A 23839-nucleotide genomic window follows, 5' to 3' on the forward strand; every position below is an offset into this window, starting at 1 on the left:
GGATTAATTACAACCTCCTGAAAGAGAGGTGCAGATTTCTTTGACCATAGCCAGTTATAGATGTCAAACTATCTCATGGGTATATTTACTGTATGGCACTGACTCATGCTCTGTCACAGACTGCCATGTGAGTTACATGGACTTCAAGGGATAGAAATTCTAGAAGCCTTCAAGGAGGTCAATTTGGGATGGTCACACTCAGGATTCCTGACTGGATCTCAATTACAGTAGTGCACAGAATGATGCTGGGTTTTTCCATAGCCTCAATGATGGTCTTCAACATGCTCATGGTGGGAAGTGGAGGGGCAAGTACCAATATCCACAGTCCTCATGACCAGTGACAGGACTCAAGGAAACAGCATGAAGCGGAGACAGGGGATGTTTAGGTTGGATATCAGGAAAAGGTTTCTCACCCAGAGGATGGTTGAGCACTACAATGGTATCCTCAGGGAAATGATCCCAGCACCAAGGCTTACAGAGTTCAAGAAGGCTTTGGGCAAATGCTCTCAGGCACATGGTGTGACTCTTGGGGTGTCCTGTGCAGGGCCAGGAGTTGAACTTGATGATCCTGATGGATCCCTTCCAACTCAGAATATTTTGTGATTCTGCATATCAGGACTTGGTTCTTTCTTGGGTTTTTGGTTGGTTGGAGAAGGAGGAAGAGTCCTGGTTGTAGTCAGTAGTAGGTACAGGTCTACAGTTTGGGCAGCACACGTACAGTGGTTTTTGCTGCCTGTTCTGTGTGTCACTTTGCTCTGCAGGACCTGTTGGTGTTGCAGGTACCCCAAGTTCAATACAACTCTGTGCTATGTATTCCTCCCCTGCCTTGACTGACAAAATAATTTGGTAAAGTCACAATTCAGTGCTGTGTTTTGCTAGAACATTTATCTGGTTTATTTTGCATTACATAAAGACCAGCCATTAGATGGGTCTCATCCCTTCTGTGTTAATCCAGCAGCACGAATGCAGCGAGAGAGTGCTCTGGTTTGAGCACGAGGGCCCCGTGCGCTGCTCTCCTTATCTGCTCTCCAATCTTTGAGCTCTTACATAATATATTTACAACTGTTTTTTGACTAATCTCTTTTGGGGTCTCATTTTGCATTCTTAGTCTCCAGCAACAAAGAGCTGCTATGCTCTTCCCTTGTGAAATCCTTTCCAGAAGGTGCACATTATCTACTACAAGACAGGGCAACGATGAGCATCAATTTCCATGGCAGAATAGAAGCCTGGATTACAAATTACTATTTAATCCTTTTTACGTCAAAGGATATAATAATCCTTGTAAAATGTGCTCTAAGTCTTGTGCTTGACTGTGTGAGGTTAAGGAGCAAAAATCAAAATAGGGAATCTCGTAAAAAGTAAGACATGAGGAAATGTGTGTGTTCGACATGAATTTCAGAATATGGTTAGAAGTACATTTCAGCAGTCAGAAATAAAGATGATGGGCCTGATACCTAGACTGCTGGTTTTCATTTTTCTCTATCTTTTCTACTACTTTGCTACAAAACAGTCTCTGTCGTGAGCGTTGCTTGCTGAATTGCAGTAAAGAATTTAGGTACAAAGTAAGCATTGTTCTAATTTGATTTTTTTTATCCTCCCACAAGTAAGAACATTTAGCAAAACTAACAAATATGGAGGTGCCTTAAGACTGTGAGAAAATCTGTTTTATTTTCTAAATCATCATGCTATGTGCGTCAAGCAGTGTGATTCTGTAAGGGAGAGAAGGGTAAATAAGGTTGGGAGGGATAAGGATTTAGTGTTTGAAATTGCAGACTGATGGCTGCACAACTTCCTGCCCAAGCAGCTATTTTAAGAGGGGCAAAGTTTAATAACATAAAAAGTTTAGAAAATAAATCCCGTGGTGACAGACCTAGAGTCTTTTCTTGCTACACTGAGTGTGCTATAACTTTGTTAGGTAAAAAGCAAAACAAGTAAGTTGTTTGAAACCAGTAGTTTCATATGATTAGTTTATTCCATATTTTTATTACTGGCCTCTGTACTAAATCAGATGGGGCATACTGGATAGAATCTGTCCTTCTTACTGTGTAGCAATCCACAGAGGAAACCTTGAAATAAGGTTTGCAATATTTGCAATATTACTAATGGAATGAACTGGGCTAAGCTGTTTGCTGTTATTTTCAGTGCTGTGTATTTAGAACATTACTAATAACCTAATAATCTGTATAGTCAAAATCCAGAAAACAGAGTAGGACCAGATTAAAAATGTTATCTCATACTAAAGAACACGATTATTTGATCATATAACCATCATTTCACAATAGGGTATTTTTGTGCCAAATGCTAATTGCACGCTTCTAGTGTAACAATGCATTATGTGGTGTCCTTGCTGTCACAAAATGGTCATCTTGCAGGTGAAGACACTGCACTGCACCAGCTCTTATGAAGCCATAAAATGTTTGTGTTATAAAAGGATTCGTATTTGTAGATTTTTCATTGTTCTTTTCTTTGACAAACTTACAGAAAACAGGAATATTCCCCTGATCTATCTTGATCTTGTATTTTGGTAAATCCAGAAGTCAAATGTTTTGAAGAGAACTTCCATATTTCCTGCAAAATGAATAATTTCTATTTCTTTATTTGTTGCAGAAAATGACTGAAGAGCATATATAAGTAACCCTGGAAGAAGTTGCTGCTCTGTGAGCTTTACATGAGCATCCCCATCCTATGAGAAGGAATAGGAGAAGGATCCGTCAGCCTTCTTAGCTGTAAAATGGGGACTGCAGGTGACGACATGGCTGCAGTGGAGCAGAATGCCTCTTTGAACCCTCTGTGCTTTGAGTGTGGCCAGCAGCACTGGACAAGGGAGAACCATCTCTACAACTACCAGAACGAAGTGGATGATGACTTGGTCTGCCACATTTGCCTTCAGCCCTTGTTGCAGCCGTTGGACACTCCCTGTGGACACACTTTCTGCTACAAGTGCCTAAGGAACTTTCTGCAGGAGAAGGATTTCTGCCCACTGGATCGAAAAAGACTCCATTTTAAACTCTGCAAGAAATCCAGCATCCTTGTTCATAAACTGTTAGACAAGCTTTCTGTTTTGTGCCCCTTCTCTTCTGTGTGTCAGGAAGTGATGCAGCGATGTGACCTGGCGGCACATCTTAAAAACAGGTGAGCGCTGCAGGTGCTTGAGCTGCATTTTCCCTACATGCTTGTTTGTGGTCAGTTTGTGTAGCAGTAGAAATTGTGGGCAGGAAGAGGGGGAGAGAGTTGGTGGTGGCTTTTAAATTCACAGCAGAAGACCCTAGAAAATGGTCAGTCTGTAGCTGTGCACAGGCAATGCACTGGATTACCCCTTTTTTGTGCATCACACCAGAAAATAGTGAAGACTGTTTGGTGGCAGCCATGGGGACAATGATGTGGATCATTAGAGGTCTGAAGAAAATTATTTATCAAAAAAATAAAATACTGTGGCGGTTGATTACAGTAGGGGGAAAAAGGCTGAGGGAGTGGGAAAATTAGAAATGTGCAAACTGTCTGCAGTAGGAACAAAGAAGATCGAGTTCAGATTTTAGGGGAAAAAGCTTTATAATGGTCAGGCATTGGCATGGCTTGGTTAGGGAGCAGTTGTCCAGTCCCCATTTTTAGAAGTGTTTATGAACACGTTAAACAAACTTTCATCAGGAATAGTTACATCAGAATTGATTCTGCTTTGAGGTAGGCAGATGGACATGGTATCTCTCAGGACTTACAGACCTTCTCTGCCTGCCCTCAGTCCAGTCCAGGGACACTGGTGACCACCCAGACAGGTTCATTTGAGAGGTGCATGGACCTGCTCCATGGGCTTGTTTCCAAGTCTTGGTCTTTGTACCTTTGGAGACTCTTGCAGACCATCTTTGCAGGGAGAGTGGTGTTGCAGAGGAGATTGGGAGCGTGTGTGTGGTGCAGATGTGCCTGCAGGCAAGTGCTCTGCCAAGAAGGGGAAAAGGACAGAGACCACCTGCCTTGGCAACTATTTGTTCACACTCATATTTCCAGTGTGCCCTCTTCCTTTTTCCACACATCCTGAAGGCTTCTGGGGATTCAGAGGCTGGGAGGACATGCAGAACGTGCCGCAGCCCTGTGGACTGTGGTGAGCATAGAGCTTCCTGGCTGTGTTTGGTTGTAGTAGTATGGTGTCCATGTCAGGGAGGTACAGGGGCTAATTAGGAGCCTTTCTCTCTAGGTTTTTATCTTCTTTTTTTTTTTTAAATTCTCCACATAGCTTCCATGTTAGTTTAAGCACTTGCTTGTTTGCTTGTGGCAAGTAGTTTCTGATCTATACGATGACTTGAGGGTGTTGAGGAGGCCTAAATGTTTTATGATTCTGTTTTAATAAAAGGCAAAGTTTAACTGATTCAATTTTAATAAAAGGCGAAATGCTATCAAGACTACTGCTAAGTATCTGATTCATCTTCTGCTTTCCCACTGTCATATCCCTCACCTCTTCAGTCCTTTTTCCTTAGCTGACGTAGTTTTGAATGATATTAGAGCTGTTTAGAATGGGGTTATGCAATTTATTTGTACATAGAACACTATGTATATACTTTCAAAGTATACAAAAAATATCCATTTACTTCATGCACAAGGTTATTATGGAATTCAAGTGAGCTGAGTCACAAGCTTTTTCTGTTTGTCGGCTGGAAAAAGCTTTCAGTTGCAGAAGGCTGCTCATTTTCAATTCCTTCTGTTGTCTTGGTTATCTTGGCTGATACACATTTTGAATATATGGTGATTTACAGTTTTCAATTAAGTTTATTTGCAAACATCTGAACCACCTATAAATTACCATTGCTGGCATAAATGATGGCAGCAACTGCATAGTTTGAATTTAATTCTATATGGATCAGTGAATCCAGTAAACTTCTACTACTGATCATTACATTTAGGAAAGAAATACAAAATTCAGTATTGTTTTAATTGTTGGCTTTGATTAATATAAACTAGTCTCAAAAAGCCTTTACATGAGATGGTTTGTGTTTCTGAAGAAAGCAGTATGGTTGGTTAATTTTCACTGTCTAAAAACCTTCACACTTGGGTTTTCCAGTGGTTTTTTATTAGCTTCATTTGAGCATAAAAGCTGGAAGAAAATGTCGTTGTATCCACCAGGTACCTCAGAGTGTAAGGAGAATTACTGTAAGATGCTCCCACAAGGAGATGAGAGGCATCAGACACAAACCTGATTACTTCACAGTCACTAATTGCACTCCAGGATACCTCATTGCACAAAGAAAATATTCTTGATTTCTCAAACTCTTGAGTTTCATTACATTCCCTTGCAAACTTGGTTTTTAAAGTTAAGCACAGTGCATGTAATATGATTTAAAGGGAAGAACCATGAGTCATGTTTTTCAGTCACTTGGTATAGAAAATTTGCTAGTGTTTGGTAGAGTAAGTGTCAGTTTCATTCCCTGGAGTTGTTTAAGGAAATGGCATGTGGCACTCAATGCCATGGTCTAGTTGACACGGTGATGTTTTGTCATGGTTTAGACTCTATGGTCTCAAAAGTTTCTTCCAACCTAGTTAATGCTGTGTTTCTGTGATTTCTAAATATCAAAGGTACATTTATGAGAAGAAAATCTGACAAAAAGTTAATGAGATTTTCTGTGTATGATTTTAATTGAGTTAATTATGATTTTAATTGAGTTAATTCTTTTGGGTTATTCAGAGGTGAAAGAAGTCTATTGTATTATAATGAGAGGGTTGAGTATTGTATTTATTGCTTTTTAGTTGGGCTTTATCTGTTGCCTCCAGTATTTCCCTATGGTAGCTTAAGTTACCAATTTGGATGAAGACATTTTTCCAACTGGGTAACATTGCAGATAATTTTATGTCAAATTAATTTTGACCTTTTATATAGGGTTGCATTTTTTTGGAATTGAAGAAACAATTGAGCTATTCACTGGGTGTCGCTCAGCATGCTTAATATATGGATTTAGAGTAACAAAATCCATGGGAAGACAAGTTGTAAATATACAGAGCTTCATCATTCAAAATCGTGGCAATCCCAGTTATTTTGGTGTTTATGACAGTGCTGGTGAGCCCTGTTCTTCCCACCCTCTCCCATGTTAGCTGCAGGCACTGTCCCTGCCTGGCACTTCAGAGCACCAGAAGTGAAGAGAATCTATGGGATTTAACCCTCTTTTGAATAAGTGGATAGGCAACAAATTCATAGTCTTTACATGCCATATGGACTCTAGCCGTTGCTGGAAAGGTAAACAATCTCTCTCTGGCTGTTCTGTGCTCTGAAGCCGCTTGACTCCTTGTAAGCTTCTCACATTGTTGGGCGGGAGAGAGAATTATGCAACAAAACCACTCTTACTTTGGCTTAGTCTTCTCTGATTCCCAAACCTAGATAACTCCTGGTGCCTCACTTTCCCCACTTTATTTTTTTTCCTTTCTTTTTTTTTTCCTGTCAAAAGAGAAACTAAGACCCAGACACTTGACTTTCCAAAGCCACACCGGGTTTTACTTCGAATTGCAGCTGTAAATCTTACCAGAATTACTGCTTAAGGTCACTTTGCTGGCAAAGTTTTATGAGCAATAGCAAAGGCACTTGGATTGCTTCTTTGCTTAAATACAGCTCCTGCTTGGGAAATGATTTAGTGCAGCTGGTTTGAGGTTATTTAGTGTGTTTGCTTTTATCAAACCATTAGACTGGGCAGAAGCTGATCGCGTAGGTTACAATGAATTCTTTCTTTTCAGTAGTCAGTGAGCAAATGTGTTTTTCAAGCTCCTACTGTTATTTTGCAGAAATACCCTGTAAACTACGTCTTAATTTTGTATGAAAGCTCTTTTTATCAGCAGAGAGGGATTGCTGCTAGTGCTCCAAGAAGTCAGTTTTTAAATGAGAAATCCAGCAGACTTGGCTGTAAAAAAAACACAACAAAAACCCACCAAACAAAAAGATCCATTTTTCTTCTCTCTCTGATATGAATTAAGAAAAATTGAAGGTAAAAGCTATACTTTGTCACCGTCCAGAACTGAGCAGAAGCTGGTACTGAAGAGGGTAGAGGAAGAAGCTGAATATAAGCAGAAGCTGATTTCACATCGCTAGAATAACTGCCCTTCAGTCTTCCCATTAAGTAATATCACTGTGTTGCTTCAGCTGGGTAGTTGTACTATCACAGAGTTGTTTGAGTTTGAATCTTACTCTTGAGCATCTTGATTCATGAAAGAAATTAAAGAATTTCTAAAAATTCTTAAAACAATCCTCCCTTTGTTTTTGCTCCTAGACAAGATGTTCTGGCTTTATTTATGCAATTTGTTCAGCCCTTATTTATGCAATTTGTTTTATGAGATTGTTTTTATGAGTAAAGGAATCCTATCTTTAAAGTTAGTTTAGATCACGAGATGCTCATCTTTGTCCATAACGTGTTACAAGGTTTAGTCCAAAATGCTCTATATACCACATATTTGGTGTTAGTGAAATTGTGCACCTCTGGAGATTTACTGGCACTTAACTGTTACAACTGCGGTATGGTTTTGCTGTTTGGGAGTAATACATTCTTACTGCCAACAAAAATCTTATGTTGCAATTGGAAAGAAAAAATCTCCGTATAGATGTGCTTGAGTACCAATACAAGGCTATGCTGTTTGGTAGGTGGCATGACCTAGGAGCTGGCATCCCATGAATTATGTCTCCACTAGACTGCTACTTTCCTGGCAATGCAGTTGCACTGTACTAGACTGAAATTCAGAGTTCAGTAATTAACAATTACTGGTTAATTTGGTGGAAATCTGTGGGGTTTTGCCCTTTTTTGCCTCATACAGTGCTGCACAAAAGGGATTCCACTGAATTGAGTAGGTGTGCTGTTTAGATTTCTTGGTACTAGCTTTTGAAATGATAATTAAACATCATTGGCCAAAATAAACCTCAAATCTATTTGTATTTTGTGTGATGACTTTCATCAGCTGCCAGGTAATGATGGGAGAATGTGCTGTGTGAGGGAGGGTGGAGGAGGACCTGGCTGTGGTTTAGGAGGCTTTGACAGAAATAGGACACTTCCAGGGATGAGTTTTGTGCTGTCCTGGTTTGACACAGCTTAAAAAAGCCCCAAACTCTTAAGGTGTGCTTTGCCACCTCATGCAGGTCCTTTGGGCTTCTCAGGCCTCGTGAGATGGCTGAGTCAGAGTCAGCAACAGTGCAGTGGTTTGTAGGAGATACCTAAGGAAGTGTCTGGCTCACAGTAGTAGTCCAGTAGGGCTGGACTCTGCTGTCAGGCTCAGAGGGATTGGAGCATGGTTCTGTGACAGTGTTGGTTTTCAGCTGTTCATTTACCTCTTTGCTGAGAAATCACCACTTCTATAGCACAGCAGTTCAGGGACAGCAAGGACACACAGCTTGGGATGGTTGTGTCCTAAATTCTGGAGAATCACTGTGGGAGAGCATGTCTTTTAGAGCTCCCAGCAGACAAAAGGTTTTCTCTGCAAGAGCATTTACCCTTTACTGTGTTGCTGCAGAAGTGAGTGATGTTGGAGATTGTTCCTTTTTTTCCCCTATTGCCAGCGTTAAGATTTGAGGGACCATGAGGCTAACCCATCAAGTTAAAGCATATTAGAAATACTGAGGGAAGTGATAGCATCTTTCCTTTTCTTGATCTCTTGGGGCCGTTGTTTTGAGGTTTGCATTGCGAAATGATAAATGATAGAAATTTCCTGCCGATTTTCACATGTAATTGTGTGTCTCTGGCCACCAAACAGATATATTGGCTGATCTGTCCCACTATACCAGTGGTTTTCTGTAGTAAATACTGTCTGGGCAAAGCCAAGAAATAGGGTTGTGTTCCATCATTAAAATAAGAGAAATGTTTTCACAAAGCGAAACCTTTAAAAAAATTTTCATCTTTCGTGCTTACACTTTCTTAACTTTGAAGAAGAAAATGGCCAGCAGTTGCTTTGGGAAAAGCCCCAAGGAATTATTTCTGAAATGCATCATGTCATAATATGAACTGTCTCTAATGTATGTTTTTGTGCATATTTCAGAGCATATTGGGGTTACCTTTTTCTACTCTTCTAAACATGGAGAACACAAAGGGGGACATGAGACAAGGGAGGACACATGGAGAACTCCTCTGGGGGAGGCCTTATAGCCTTTAGATACCTTTCAGTATCTAAAAGGGATATGAGAGCTGGAGAGGGATTTTTTTTTTGTAAGGGCATGTAGTGATAGGTTAAGGGAAATAGCTTTAAACAGAAAAAGGGTAGATTTAGGTTAAATAATAGGATAAAATTCTGTACCATAAAGGTGGTGAGGCACTGGAAGAAGTTTCCTGAAAAAGCTGTGGATGCCCCATCACTAAAAGTGTTCAAGGCCAGGCAGGATGGGGCCCTGAGCAACCTGGTCTAGTAGAAGGTGTTCCCTGCCCATGGCATGGGGTTTAAACTAGATGATCTCTAAGATCCCTTCCAACCACTGCCACTCTATCATTCTATGTATATCACTTTAAAAAATATATTTTTTTTCATATATATATATCTAATGTTATGTATGTATAACATGGCTGGGGGTCACAAAAGCTTTATCAATGTTCTTTGGATCTGAAACCTTAAAAATCCATGCTGAAGCAGTCTAACCATATAATTACCAAATTACTTTTACAGAATGTCAGAACGGAATTGTGATTCTCAAAACATTCTTCTTTAATAAGTTAGGATGTCATTAGGCTTCTGCTGTCTTTTACTCTGTTATTTCTTCTCTTGCAAGAATGAATAATTTCTTCTTTTGTTATAACAACCTGCAAAGTTCCCAAATGCTGAATCCTTCTAAGAAGGTTCATTTTTTTCTGACACTGCTACAGTATGAGCATTTTTGGGTGATCAGCATCTTCAGAAGCAGGAACTTTAAGGACATCAAGTACTATAAGACGTGATTTATCAGACACTGGCAAAACTGTCACAGAGGCAGATGTAAGATTGGTGTCCACGTCTAATTATGTGCACATAAATGCAAGATGATTCAATAAATGAAGGCTTTCCATAATTTTGCAACATTGCAGCCCTTTTTTTTGCAATGAACTATTGTAGGCTTTTAAACATAAGCAAAAAAAATACTGCATTAACAGTAATGGAAACTTAAAAAACTGAGTGTGTAGTGAAAAGCATCAAATACTGTTGCATAAGGGGAACAAAAATTGCACCTCCTATGTCAGAAGTCAGAAAGAAAAAACAGGAGACAGGATGGAGATGAGAACACCTTCTATTGGCCCAAGAGACAAGTGATGAACAGAGCTGTTACTTTTGCTAAACCTCTCATACAGACTCCTAGAGAAGCAGAATTTTATTTCGGTATTATAGCACTTAGATTGCAATTTAGGGAAAATTTTCATCTCTTTCCTCCTTTGAATAAGCCCAGGAAAATATGATGCTTACTTCTTTTGGCTTACTAAGGGGAAAGAAGATGGTTTCAGTAGGTCTCCAGTTATGTCTTGGAACAGGGCCTCTCTTATGTAGATTTTTTTGACCATCTTTCCAGCAAGTTATTTTCCAGAAACTAACATGTACAGAATCCACCTTTTAGTGGAAGTTGTCTTGTCCATGGCAGAGGGCTTGGAACTAGATGATCTTTAAGGCCCTTTCCAACACAAACCATTCTGTGATAACAAAATAAGGCCACATCCAGAAGGTGTTACTGCACATTGAGTTCATGGCCAAAAAACTACCTAGTAGAAGTTTTGTGAAGAAAGCAGTATTGGGGTTTTGTCCACTAAAACGTATTTTGGCCTTAAAATTCAGCGTGTTTAATCTTTTTTTAATGCTGCATTTAAAGCTATGGCTTTGAAGATGACTGATTTAACCCAATGAAATACTTGGGCATTTTGTGCTACAAACAGGGCTGCAGGCTTGAAGCATGATATCAGTGTTGTCTTTACAGGTGTCCTGGGGCTTCTCATCGGAGACTTGCTCTGGAGAGAAGGAAATCGAGCAAGGTGCAAGCAGAAGCAGAGGGTGAGAGTGGTGTGGGTGGGCCGGAGCAGCCCAGCAGTTTATCTCCAGACGCTGATCAGGGAATAGTGCCAGCTGAGCCAAGCTTTACCTCGCCCGCCCTGCCTGCCTGGACAGACGAGCCCGGCATCGACAATCCACCTTTTGAGGAGAACACAGCAGCAGACAGTATGTTATCACTTATCTTCTCAAGTCTCTTTTATCAGATGTGGAAACATTTGTGGTGTCAGAGCTTGTCTCTTACCAACTGTGCATGTGCATCTTCATTTTTGGCTCTTTTCTTTTGCAATTTCTGGAGAAATATTAGTGTATTTTGATTATGTGCAAGTTTACAACTGGGATAAAGTCACAGGAAGGAAAGAAATATCTCCGATTGTGTGCCAGCTACCATGGTGCTGTATCATCATTTATTGTGTCAGGGTGCAGTAGTTTGTGTTAATCTGCTATTGGGTCTGGCCTCACAAGTGAGATGGAAGGAGTGTAGTTTCTGTAAAATTATAAAAGTTATTTTCTAAGATGAGATTTGTTTTTCCCCCCAACTGGATCAGCAGCCTTCTCCCACACAGAGTGCTGTCATGCTCAAGCAAAAAGGCAGCTGAGTTACTCCTGCATTTGTCTGCACTGAATGAGCAGTAACACCTTTAGCATCTGGGATTTTATAGAGGAAGTGCTGAGCCTTACCACAGAGAAAGGTGGTCCTGTCCCCTTTCTTCTCCTCCATATTTGCCATCCTTTAGCATTCTCCTTTTTCCTCTTTAGTTGTCTCCATGTTTGCTTCAGAAATGGGCTCCTTCAGTTGACCCAGTGACTCAATAGCAGCTCCTCATGCAATTGCAAGACAAGGAGGTTATTATGGACTAACCCGTAAAATACGTTTTTATTGTCACCCTGATTTTTTAAGATTTTCTAAGCCTTCTGATGTTGACATTCTTGTAACAAACTTTCTCACACACTTTCTGTCAATAACTCACTGTTTTGCATTCTTTTATGGAGGAGGAGAAATTTGATGGGCTGTTGGTTTGTCCAGTGTCATTGGAGAGGTGGCACTGTCACCCTCCAATCCACTGTCACTTTTGGAAAACTATAAATGTTGGAGTCAGAAAATAAACTTCCCTTTTTTCTTCACCTGGAGAGCAGCAGTGTGCGCTTGTGTTCTTTTGTGCCCTATAGTGACACATTTTTATCATCATCACCAAATGCAAATCCCCAGGTGACCCAGTGAAAGACATGAAGTTGATTATAAAGGATGGGACCCAAAGGGTTGAGAGTATCCTATTCCAATCCAAATGACCCCATTTCAGGAAGCATGGATTCTACTAAGTCACCAGCTGCTTTTTAACAAGCTAGGGGTTTCAACAAGTAGTGAAACTGATCCATTTGCACTGGTTTAGTTTTTTTTGTTAAACTGCTGCTTTGCGGCCTGTCTACATTATATTTTGATGATTTGTTTTATTGGAAGTGAATGAAGTAGAAAAGATATTAATTGTCTTTCTTTTTAAAAATAATTGGCAGCAAATCAACAGCCACCTACCTTGCCTGAAGGAGAGATCACTACTATTGAAATTCATCGGTCCAATCCTTATATTGAATTAGGAATTAGCATAGTGGGTGGCAATGAAACACCTTTGATCAACATTGTCATTCAAGAGGTTTATCGAGATGGGATCATTGCCAGAGATGGAAGACTTCTTGCTGGAGACCAAATACTTCAAGTATGGAACCTAATTACATATTCTGTCTGCTTGCTTTCTGTTCACTCCTTGCAGAATTGTTGTTAAAATGAGATGGAAGATTTTCCTTGTCAGACTATGTTGTGTCAATGTTAGCTTTGCAATTATCAGTTGGAAAGCAAATTAATATTCAGAGCAGAGCCTGTTGTTCTAGCACTTTTGGCTGTCATGCTTTATGTTGTTTGTCGGACCAGTCCTTGGAATTATCTTTCTTCTCTGGCATCTGTTGTCAACATTTAAAATACAAGTTTATTTTTCTGTTTTTAAATGTTGTGGGACTTGGTCTTTATTTCAACTTTACTCATGCATTCCAAAGGAGCTCAAGGTTATTTCTGGCTAGCAAGTTGGCATAACTTGTCCTATGTAAGAAGCAATTTGTGGATTTCATCTAAACTGTTATTTTAACATTGCCTTCCAAAAGCTGAGGCAGTTGACCAGCATCTTTCAGTATGTATAAAAGACTCAGTGTTCGGCTTTAATGGAAGGATTTAAGCAAGATGCTCTAAGCATTTAAAGAAAAAAATGAACAAAATGTAAGTTTGTTTTGATTGTGTATTTTTGGTTTGGTTTTAAGTAATTCACCACAGACAACAGAAAAAAAATCAAGTTCTATTAATTTTGAAGTTTTAGTTTTTATATTAGGGGAAGGGGTTGTTTATACAACACTAAAGTAACTGAGTGCTACATAAACAGAACAGTCACCCAGCTTCTATTTTTAATCCTTCCACCTGAAATAAATATATTATCATCAATTCAAAGTTACTTCAGTAGAAATGTTTGCTTTTGATCTGGCAGCCTAAGATCAGCCCAAATGTAATTGTAAGCCTTCATTTCACTGTTTTGAAATCAAGCTGATAGAAGTAGCTTAAATACAGTAGTTACCCTTGGAATAAAATTAGTTTGCACTTCAGAAAATAAAGTCCCTTTTGAGAAATGTGCCTTTTTCCGCTCTTGGAGTGTAAGCATAGTGGCTGGCCAAGAAAACAACCCAAGAGCTTTCCAAGATGTTTCCTTTTCAACAAGTAATTGCAGACACTGATTGAATGCTGCCTCATTTATTTTTATACTAAGGGCTCTACTTGTTTGACAGAATAGGGAACTTGAGTTCCAATGAAGCTTTGGAAATTCCTGCTGTTTGGGCAGGTGTCAGTTACAGTTTCCAAAGCCATAAATGGCAGTGAATTGACTGTAAATAGGAATTTACTAGCTGCAGTGAGTCTTCCCCTATCAACAGCCTGGCAGTGGGGCTGTCAGATGCTAAGTGGGTGTCCATGAGAGTCCTTCTCTCATGCCAAGGGAGAGATACAGAGGGTAAAACCTAAATTTTGAGGGGAGATAGAATATCTTTATTTATTTGAATTTGCCTGTGCAGGTGCTGAGTTGTTGTATTAAAATGATCAGGTCCAATCTCTGCCATCTGTAATTAGGTGCACTTAGGTGCAGCTCAGCATGTACACTTCGGTGGGATATTTCTGAAAATGTCTTCCAGGGCTTTTATGAGCTGTAAAGGTCTAAAAGAAAGAGCCAGAAAGGACTGTGAGATGAAACTCAGCATTTTCTTGCCCAGTCAAACAAGAAGTATTACCCTTTTAAGAGCTGTGGGAACAGCATTTAGTAACAGCTACATAAAAGCTTGTGTTGTCTGCAAGGTGCAGATAGGTGCCTAACAATTTCAAAGTGCTCTACAAATTGTGTCTTTTTTGTGCTGGACTGTGACTGTAATTCATGTGATGCATGTCCTAATGAGAATCTCTTTCCCCAAGAAGTGCCAAGGCTGTTTTGTTCTGAAATTTTAAACTGCCTTATAGAAAGAAGAATTACATTTTATTGCATATATTCTTCTGTGCCCTTTGAGTGCTCACATATTTTATGTATTTACTTTAGCTAGCTACAGTTAAAAATAAAAATGGATTTAATTTAAGGGCTCTGATGGATGGGCCCTAGTGGTTTTTGTGGGAGGCAGCTCTAAGTGTTATTTCTCCTAGTTATGATTCTTTTCCCTCTGCCCAAGGTTACAGCCTGTCTCAGGGCAGTAGCAGAGCAGGACACCACCGTGATTCTAAGCTCATGGTGCTGCCAGCAGCAGTGGCTTTGTGCTGGATTTTGGGCTGGAGGTGTCTCAGGGAGGGTGCAGTCCTCCTTCACCATCAGAAACTACCACAGCCAAGTGGTTCAGCACAGGCTTCTGGGAGCCCCTCAGCTCAGATGTGTGATGTAAATGTGGCAGCTGCTGTACATAGATTGCTTTGTATATTTTTATAATTTTAATATTACTATTAGATGGTGAGAAGCTGCATGTTTGGTTTTACTTCCTTAGGTTGCAGTGGGGACTATTAAAAGGTTTAGGTAAGGCACATCAATCAGTATAGACCATTTGGTGATAGCTTCTGTCTGGGGCAGGGGTTCCTCCACCAAGGCTAAGGATGAAATTCTATTGTTAACTTTGAATTCTTTCTTACAAAAGAAGACAAACACAGCTTTCATGCTGAATTTTTGTCATACTCCTCTTATCTACCAAATCTCATTGTACTGTCAGTTCTTATTTTTACAGTGCAAGAAATGACTGAAGCTTACTGATCTCTGTATGAGTGGGCTGTATAACAAACACAATTCTTAGTTTTAGGTAGAGAAAGTTTAATCTGTTTTTCATTTACAACTGAATTTTGGGTGATACAGGTTATAAGTCTGAAGCTCTGGCCTACTTGAAATCTGTGGAAAATCTAAGTTCATGCTAAGACTTGAGAATTAGTACAACTACATTTTTTTTACTGTGTTAATGAACCAAATTCATTATTCTTGACTTCAGGTTTTCTAAAATGTTTTTTCACATTATGAAAGTACTGCATATTGTAAGACATAAGCTTCATTCAGAGATTTGGATCCATTCTTTTTATAGCTATTATTTTGCAGTTTTAAGTGATGCTGGGATTGACATTGAAAGCACGTACCATGTTCTTGTCCGGGAAAACAAACAATGTAAAGAAGACAAGTGTAGGAGACGAGGAGAGCAAAAACCATGGCCTGTGATGGCAGAGGGCATTCACTACTGGGGACATGTTGTCACCTTTTTGGGAGAAGGCCTAAAATACTGCTAGGGGAAGCTTAGATAGGGTATTAGGAAAGATCTCTTCACAAAAGGGTTGTTAAGCACTGGAGCAGGCTGCCCAGGGAAGTGGTGGAGTCACCATCCCTGGAGATGTTTAAAAGGAATGTAGATGTGGAACTTGGAGACACAGTTTAGTGGTGGAGTTGGCAGTGCTGGGTTAACACTTGGGCTTGATGATGTTGAGGTCTTTCCCAACCCAAAAAGAAGTTTGTAGATTGAACATCCAATGTGAGTTTGCAGGAAAGACTGGAAGATAAGAGAGGAAGCCTAGTGAAGTCAGACATGTATGTTGCTCCAAGGCTGGTTTTGCAGTGAATGAATTTACTTTGGAAAGGACTTAACTAAACGTGCAAAAACATCATTGTGACTTCTTTTGCTGTCGTTGGCAGGTGAACAGCTTTGACATAAGCAACGTGTCCCACAACCACGCGCGGGCCGTGCTGTCGCAGCCGTGCTCGGTGCTGCAGCTGACGGTGCTGCGGGAGCGGCGGTTCGGCAGCCGCGCGCACGGCCACGCCGACGGGCCGGGCTCCGCGCGCGAGGACAGCTTCCAGGTGACCCTGCACAAGCGCGACTCCAGCGAGCAGCTCGGCATCAAGCTGGTGCGCAGGACCGACGAGCCGGGGGTGTTCATCCTCGACCTCCTGGAAGGGGGCTTGGCTGCTCAGGACGGCAGGCTCTGCAGCAATGACCGCGTGCTGGCCATTAACGGGCACGACCTGAAGCACGGCACGCCGGAGCTCGCTGCTCAGGTCATACAGGTAACTCGCTTTCCCTGCCTGAGCCCTTAGCTTGGCTGTATTTCTAGAGTGTGTTCCCAGGCAGAACAGCTTGTGTGAGGCCTAAAAGCCTGTGTCAATGTAATTTACAGTGATTTATGTTTTGAAAATAAGAGTGAAGAACAGCACCTGCTTTGGCACCTACCAGATGAACTTCACCTCCTCAGAAGTGAAAAATGCGTTAGTCTTCCCTGGAATGCAGCCTGAAGGTTAGAAGACAGCTTGTGTAGCAAGGAGAATAGCCTATTGTAGCATACTGCTTAGCAGGGAAGAAGAAAAAAAAGAGGATTATTATTATTCTATTTATGTATGTATTGTATTTTAATCTCTCAGTAAGCTCTATAGAAGTGGGCTTTGTTTTTTTATTGATTTGCCTGTGCATGGAATTGAGTTAAAACAAGAAAGTAATTTGTCAGACGTTAGAGTCAACAGGTAGCAGCTGGAAAGTCAAATAGAGGTTTTCCATGAGTTCTACATGGTATAAACAATTTTCTGAGTGTTCAGAAAAGGGCTATTTCCAATGTCTGGTTATGTCCTGGACACAAATACTACCCAAAGCTCGTTGCAGTGTGACATATGACCCATCTGTGTTGCCACAGGAAAACCTTTACTCCATGCCTTTCTCCCAGTCTGTAAGGAAACAGATGCAGCACTTTGCTATTTCCTGCTGATGGGAGGTTGGTGAAAATAGCTTTGTTTTTAGGAAAGTTGGAATATACCAGTAGTATGTTCCTGCAGTCTAGTGCAGTCACCTTTGCTTAAAGCACCACACAGACAACTCTGATACAAAGGAGTAGTAAATACTTGTTTCAGGAATCATTTCAAGTGTTTTCCTTGCAGTGAAATTAAAATAACAATGATCTTGGGAATTGTATTTTCAGTTCCCCAACTTTTGTATACAGTGATTGGAATTTAGCACTAGGTAACTTTTACCTTTTGAGGTGTGGCTTTGCAGCAATAAAAAGAGCTGATGTTTTATTAACATCTAATAAATGGGTCTCCCAGTATTCCCCAAAATCCAGAATACTATGGTTATGCTCATGGATAACATCTTTCTTGCAGTTATCTTTGGGAAGTACCATGGAGGTTCAGAGCTTTTGATCAAAAGCTGCACATCTTGGAGCTATCACATAGGCATTTCATCCATTTATTGCTGTGTGTTGCTGGAGTTCACGGAGGCTGCAACTGGAATGGGATGAATTTTAATGTTCGGAGCTTTGTAACACAGAGTGAGAAAAGGTCCTTTTGACAAAGGATTTTTAGCTGATGTAAAGACAACATCTGAGGTGAAGGAGGAATGTTAATTTTCCCTCCATTTTGGGCGGAATTGCAATATGAAGCAAGTAAAGTAGTGTGCAGTCTAAAAAGGAACTGGAAAACAAGGTCTGCTGTTGTCTTGTTTCACATTCTGTCATATGTTTTTCTCCCTTTCTAATAATCAGTATCCTCTCAAACTTGATGACATTTGATGACCTAATGTATTCAACAGGCAAGCGGGGAGAGAGTGAACTTGATCATCTCTAGACCCCTGAAGTCACAGACAGTCAGCATTATCCGAGACACCGGGACTCACAACAGCAGCTCACACCAACACCAGTCCCAGCAGCTGTTTCACAGCAGACCTAACTCACATAAGGTTGGTGCTTCTCCTTCTAAAAGGAAAAAATACTGGTTTACTCATGTGCTGGTGTGGGTAGCAAGGCAAAGCTAGAAAAAAGGGTTATATTATTTTTTTTAATCGAATTAATAAAAAAATGATGATAACTTCCAAGTTCTCAAGTCCTGCATCATGTGTGGTGTAGGAACAAAAGATACACAACAGGTTTTCAGTATGTTTTTGGATTTGCTGACTACAGTGAAAGAAGCAAGTTCCGTGAGTTCATACAGCTGTAGTTGTTAGACCTTGTCTAAGACAGTGGCTGGTACTCGTGCATGGGAAGGGCTGTCATTCGAGACTCTTGTACTTTTTGTTGCTCTGTGCTGGCTGCAGCCAGGAAAGATGTGAGGTGCCCACCATCCAGCTTATAAAGAGCATGTTGCAGGGATGTGTCATCTCCTTCATGAGTCACCAGTCCTGGCTGCAAGGCTGCTGAGTCTCAAGTAGGGAGAGAAAGGCAAAATGAAGAGACTTTCATGAAGCTAGTACTCTTTGGAAGAAATGCTAAAATAGAGCCTGTGCTCGAGATGTCCTTGTAATTAGAAAAATGCAACTTCTCACTCTTAAGAAGTTGACTTTGTGAAATAATGGTGATATTGACCATGTCAACAAATCCACCTTTCCACCTGTCCACTCTATTTGCTTTACTATGTAGCATCATATACTTCTGTTGAGATAACTAACATGTGTTGATAGGATTTTCTTTTAAAAGTGGGGATCATTTCAGAAGAGAACAAATGAGGCTCTAGGAAGGTTGTTTTCCTCCTGAGGGATAAAGGTGAGGCTCCTGAATACCATGGCCACAGCACTGGGCCATACCCACACAGTGATTAGTTTGTTGGTGTCAGAGCTTGAGGCAAGTTTGCATGTGCCAGCATGAGCTGTGCTCTTACCACAGTTGATCCGAAGTTGGATGAGTGTATTTCCCCCACAGATCACTGCCATTTGTGGGCTCTTCTAAAACTGGAAGTCCCATGTAACAGTAAGTGAATGTTTCTCGTATTTTGTATCATTTATCTTTCTCTCTGCAGTTGGCTTTGAAGCCTTGTGGCTTTAAATATGTTTGTATGATTGTGTGGCAGCAGCCAGTCCTGAAGCCAGAGAAATGAACTGTCTTTATAAGCTGTGGTGTGTTTACATATAGCTACTTCCATCATTAATGTGTATGTGAGGAGCAGAGCCAGTCAGGAGCACGTGGCATTGGAGGTCAAAGACAATGTTGTCATTTTCCAAGAGAAGGCAGGAGAGTATATACGTATATACATTTTGAAGAATATCCCAGGTTATTTCTTTCATTATTTTGGATTCCTTGCAAGTATTCTGTCAATTTAAGATGCTACTACAGGTGTATGTGCAGTGGTTTGAATCTTTTACTTAATAACCTGAGGGAAAGGCTTTGGCAAATAAAATTTAGTTTGATTTAGATTTAGATCTTTTTTTATTGAGCAGAACTGAATACAGGCTGAACTTCATCATTCAGTTGTTGGAAAATTTAATATAGGATCTCTTCTTGTTTCAAGCTTGAGTCTTCATTATAATCATCAGGGAGGCTGCCCAAGGTACCCATTACAAGCCATTAGCATCAATTGGCCTTAGTTTGTGCTCTGGGAGGTTCTACATACCAGCTGCAAAAGAGAACATGATGTATAAGGGCTTTAAAGAGTCTCTTACTGTCATCATGAAAACACATGTTTTCATTTCTTAAGAGCTTCTTTGTAGTTCTGTGGCATATTGTACTGACAACTGAAGTAATGCTGATGTTCACCAAGACTTTAAAAGATGTTTATCTGGCTTGTCTCCAGACTTTTGACCATATGGTTTTGTAGTGCAGTCCTAAAATTTAGCCTCTTCAGGGTAGGATATAAAGAAAAACTAGAGTGGGATTTCAAGATAGGCCTTTATAAGCTTTCTATCTGTGTTCAAGTATCTACATCCAGGGGGTTTTTGTTGGTGAATTGGGGTCTTTTTTGGAGGAGTCAGGGATTTGACCCAGAAGAAATCCAGCCAAAGCTGCTTTCTGCTACTTAGTCATTTTAAACTGTTCCATTAAAGTGCCAAAGTGTGGCTTTGGGGTGTTGTTATTTAGTTGATTTGTTCTGGTTTTCAGTTTTGGTTTGCTTGGTTTTTCTTCCTTAGTTTTAACAATGTTATTTATCCTTATTGAACAGGATCTCTCCCAGTGTGTTACATGCCAAGAAAAGCACATTACTGTGAAAAAAGAGCCACATGAATCTCTGGGAATGACAGTGGCAGGAGGCAGAGGCAGCAAAAGTGGTGAACTGCCCATCTTTGTGACAAGTGTGCAGCCTCACGGGTGCTTGGCGAGAGACGGCAGGATTAAACGAGGTGGGGTTGGCCTTCCCTGGTGGCAGGGCTGCCTCTGGTTGCTTTTGATCTCTGAAATCAGGTGGTTTCAAAAAATCTTCTCACAGATGTAGGAAAATGCTTATGGATGCTTTTCTTCATGATTTAATAATGGAATACAGTATTTAGTGTTGCACTTTCACCTTTCATGGGAAGGGGATGTTTACAGCTTGATAGTAGGGGAAGTGGATAAGATCAGGAAATGAATGGTTAAATTCTTTAAAGCTGATGGTATTCCCCTGAGCTGAGGGTCTGCTTGATGCAGACACATCCTGTTTTCATGTGTGATTTAGTGGGTTGTACTACATCTCTGTCCAAGGAATCTCTGCTCTCTGGTATAACACCTGAACAGCAGAGAAGCTCTGATGACAGACTACAGCTGACCCACATGAAATTTGCCCAGAAGCTTCATCAGTGTTAATCTGGTTCCCAAAAGCTTTCTTATCCTCTGGGACATCATGAGTGTGCTGGTCTTTGGGGGCGCTGCAACACCTGTCCTTGTTCCCTGGCTTTATAAAAGAGAATGAGGAGGCAGAGGTTAGGCTCAGCATAGATGAAGGCAGTCCTGCATAATGGATAGCAAAGCATTTGATGATTAAAATGTGTTATGTCATATGTGAATCAGAGACTGCCTTTGGGATCTCTGTGATTCACAGTTCACAGAATTACGGAATGTTTCAGGAAAGAAATTTAGGGAAAAAACTTCACAGATTGTACATTTAAAAGAACAGTGTGGGAGCATCCTTCTATGTTTCTGAGAAAGGGAGATTTGCACCCACACACCAGCAGGTATGCTTTCTTTTTCTGTACTACTATGAAAAACACACTTGATAGAACAATCACTATTGTTCTTTCATTGTGTAACATTAAAGTAGCCACAGAACTACTGGGAGGAAAAACCTTTCAAAAACTGAGTCTCATACCAAATGTGACCCAGGTGTTTGCACTTTTGATCTGTTTTTTCTGGCTTTCATTGGCGAGACATTGTGTGGAAAAGGAGTCTGCCACTGGATAGTTAATAACATTGTTGTTTACATCCTGGGCCTTCTTAAAAAACGTAAAACTAAAATTGTGGAAATCTTTTTCTGGCTTTGATATTTTCCAGATTAGCTTTGTAGAGGTACTTCTTTTCTTTCTTTGAATTAACTGAGTTTTGTACCAGACTTTCCAGTAGTTTTTGAATTCTGTTTTCTTCTCCCAAGTAACGAGTTATTAAAAACAGATGAATTAAAGCACTCTGTGGAACCTCACCAGTCTACAATAATTGGGAACTTTGAGGTGCCTGCATTGTTCCTGCCATCATTCTTCCTTCACTTTTAAAGTTAGGGTGAACTCAAGATCCTCATCTGGAAACAGTTGTGTCATGGCATCTGCAGTAGCAGTTGCAGCCAAGCTGATGAGGTACTTAAGTAATTTCTATTTCAGATTTTCAGGGCATTATACATAGAGGCCACAGTATTTGGTGTGTATGTGGAAATAAATTACACTGATCCAATTTGATATAAAGTTTCAAACTGACAATATAAAGGCTTCAGAGCTCCCAGTCTGTTAGTTCAGACTGTCTCAGGTCCAAAGATGGACTGAAACTATGGAATGAGACCCTGGCCTGGGAGGTGCTGTGGGTGGGCAGGACTGTCAGACTGATGTGCTCTCTCTCGCGGCTTTGTACAGGTGATGTGCTGCTGAACATTAACGGGATTGATCTCACCAACCTGAGTCACAGCGAGGCCGTGGCCATGCTGAAGGCTAGTGCTGCCTCTTCAGTAGTTGCCCTGAAAGCCCTGGAAGTCCAGATTGTAGAGGAACAGCCCCAGGCTGATGAGGAACAATTGAGTACCATCAGTGAAAATGAATACGATGCCAGCTGGTCACCATCCTGGGTCATGTGGCTGGGACTTCCAAGGTACAGAATTAATTGATAAAGTACTTATTTAGGTGCTTCAAGCTAAGTCCTGCAAGAGACATAAAGAAGCAGAGACCTGCATAGTTGCAGCACATCTGCTCTTATTTCTACCTCGCCATCTCAACTGTATTCAGTTGGCAGTGTGCTTAGAAAGTGGGCTGTGAACAGGAGCAATGTTTCCTTAGGAAACTCAAAGATGAATAGACTGGTTTTATCCCTTCACAAAACATAGTAACTACCAATGGTGGAGTCTTCTGTTCAGAGAGAATTAATATTTTTTTTATTGTTTTATTGTACTGTGACTTTCTGTAGAGTATCTAAAATCAGAGAAATTACTAATAAAACCACCAAGTATATATCCATCTGTCTCTTTGCTAATCTGCTACCTAAGTTCATGAGGCCAAATACTTAACTTCAGAGTATTGCATCAGATTTTGGCCATTCTGACAGACTCTTGACATGTCCTGTGCCAAGACTGCAAGACTGTAGCTGTGTAACTATAGGCTCACATTGGGGTTTGTTTTTTTTTTTTTCAAGAATCCACTACCATCTCTGTCAAACATAAAAACTCTAAGAGATTTGCAGCAAGCTCCCTCCCCTTAACTACTCTGCAATCTGCTGGACATCATTTGTACTCCTCACTCTCTCGAGGCTGCAGCTATAATCTCATTCTGGCATCACTTGTTACCAAGAAGAGTTCCTTCTGCAGCTAGTAGAGTTGTTAACTTTAGCCAGGGCATGCAGGTTTATTCCTTTCCCTGTGATGGATTTACCAGATCTGTACTTCAAGTGTAAAATCACAACACGAACCAGACAGACTCGGAGCAGAGTGCAGCTGAAGATAACACAGCCATGCATTGGCCCTCCAGAGGTTTCACTTTTTCTGAGTTTAACTGTCAATTAATTTATCTTCTAATTAAGTATTAATGAGTAATCTCAATAAATGGCTCTCAGTTTTGGTAAATATACTTCTTTTTCATGCTTTAGCAGCAGTTTATTTCCTATGTAGAGGTTTATTTCTTTCATGCAACAGATGCCATGTGTGCTCCTAACATTATGCTATGCATTGTGCTTTAAAGCAGTGACAAACAACTGTAAAGAACTTGGTATCTTCTTACTGAAAAGTTAATTTCTATGTCTGTTTATTTTTTAAGTTACAGTCATTGCCATCTTCACTGGTGAGAATTAATTTTCACTAGGGCTGATTCTAACATATAGTTAGTGAAGTGTGATCTGAATTATTTACATTCTGTGTAATAAAATGGTTAGTCATTTATACTTTCATTGCTCATGATGAATCAGTACAGAGGTAATGAAGATTGTGCATGGGTTTTTAATTTTTACTTAAAGTAGTAA

At 40.4% G+C, this 23839-nt stretch overlaps 1 protein-coding gene across 5 annotated transcripts in view; it reads left to right on the plus strand.

The window, feature by feature from the left end:
• LNX2 (ligand of numb-protein X 2) overlaps positions 1-23839 on the plus strand; it is a 59778-nt gene that overhangs the window by 30156 nt on the left and 5783 nt on the right. For all 5 annotated transcript variants that reach the window (XM_036404081.2, XM_036404085.2, XM_036404083.1 and 2 more), the window contains 7 exons: positions 2608-3132; positions 10874-11112; positions 12457-12656; positions 16170-16541; positions 18049-18195; positions 20385-20562; positions 22252-22483. In XM_036404081.2, coding sequence (XP_036259974.1) covers positions 2732-3132; positions 10874-11112; positions 12457-12656; positions 16170-16541; positions 18049-18195; positions 20385-20562; positions 22252-22483 — 1769 coding nt within the window. In that variant the 5' untranslated portion in view covers positions 2608-2731. The remainder of the gene's footprint in view (positions 1-2607; positions 3133-10873; positions 11113-12456; positions 12657-16169; positions 16542-18048; positions 18196-20384; positions 20563-22251; positions 22484-23839) is intronic.

Source organism: Molothrus ater, chromosome 2, assembly GCF_012460135.2.
Source record: "Molothrus ater isolate BHLD 08-10-18 breed brown headed cowbird chromosome 2, BPBGC_Mater_1.1, whole genome shotgun sequence".
In the NCBI taxonomy this organism is placed as follows: domain Eukaryota; kingdom Metazoa; phylum Chordata; class Aves; order Passeriformes; family Icteridae; genus Molothrus; species Molothrus ater.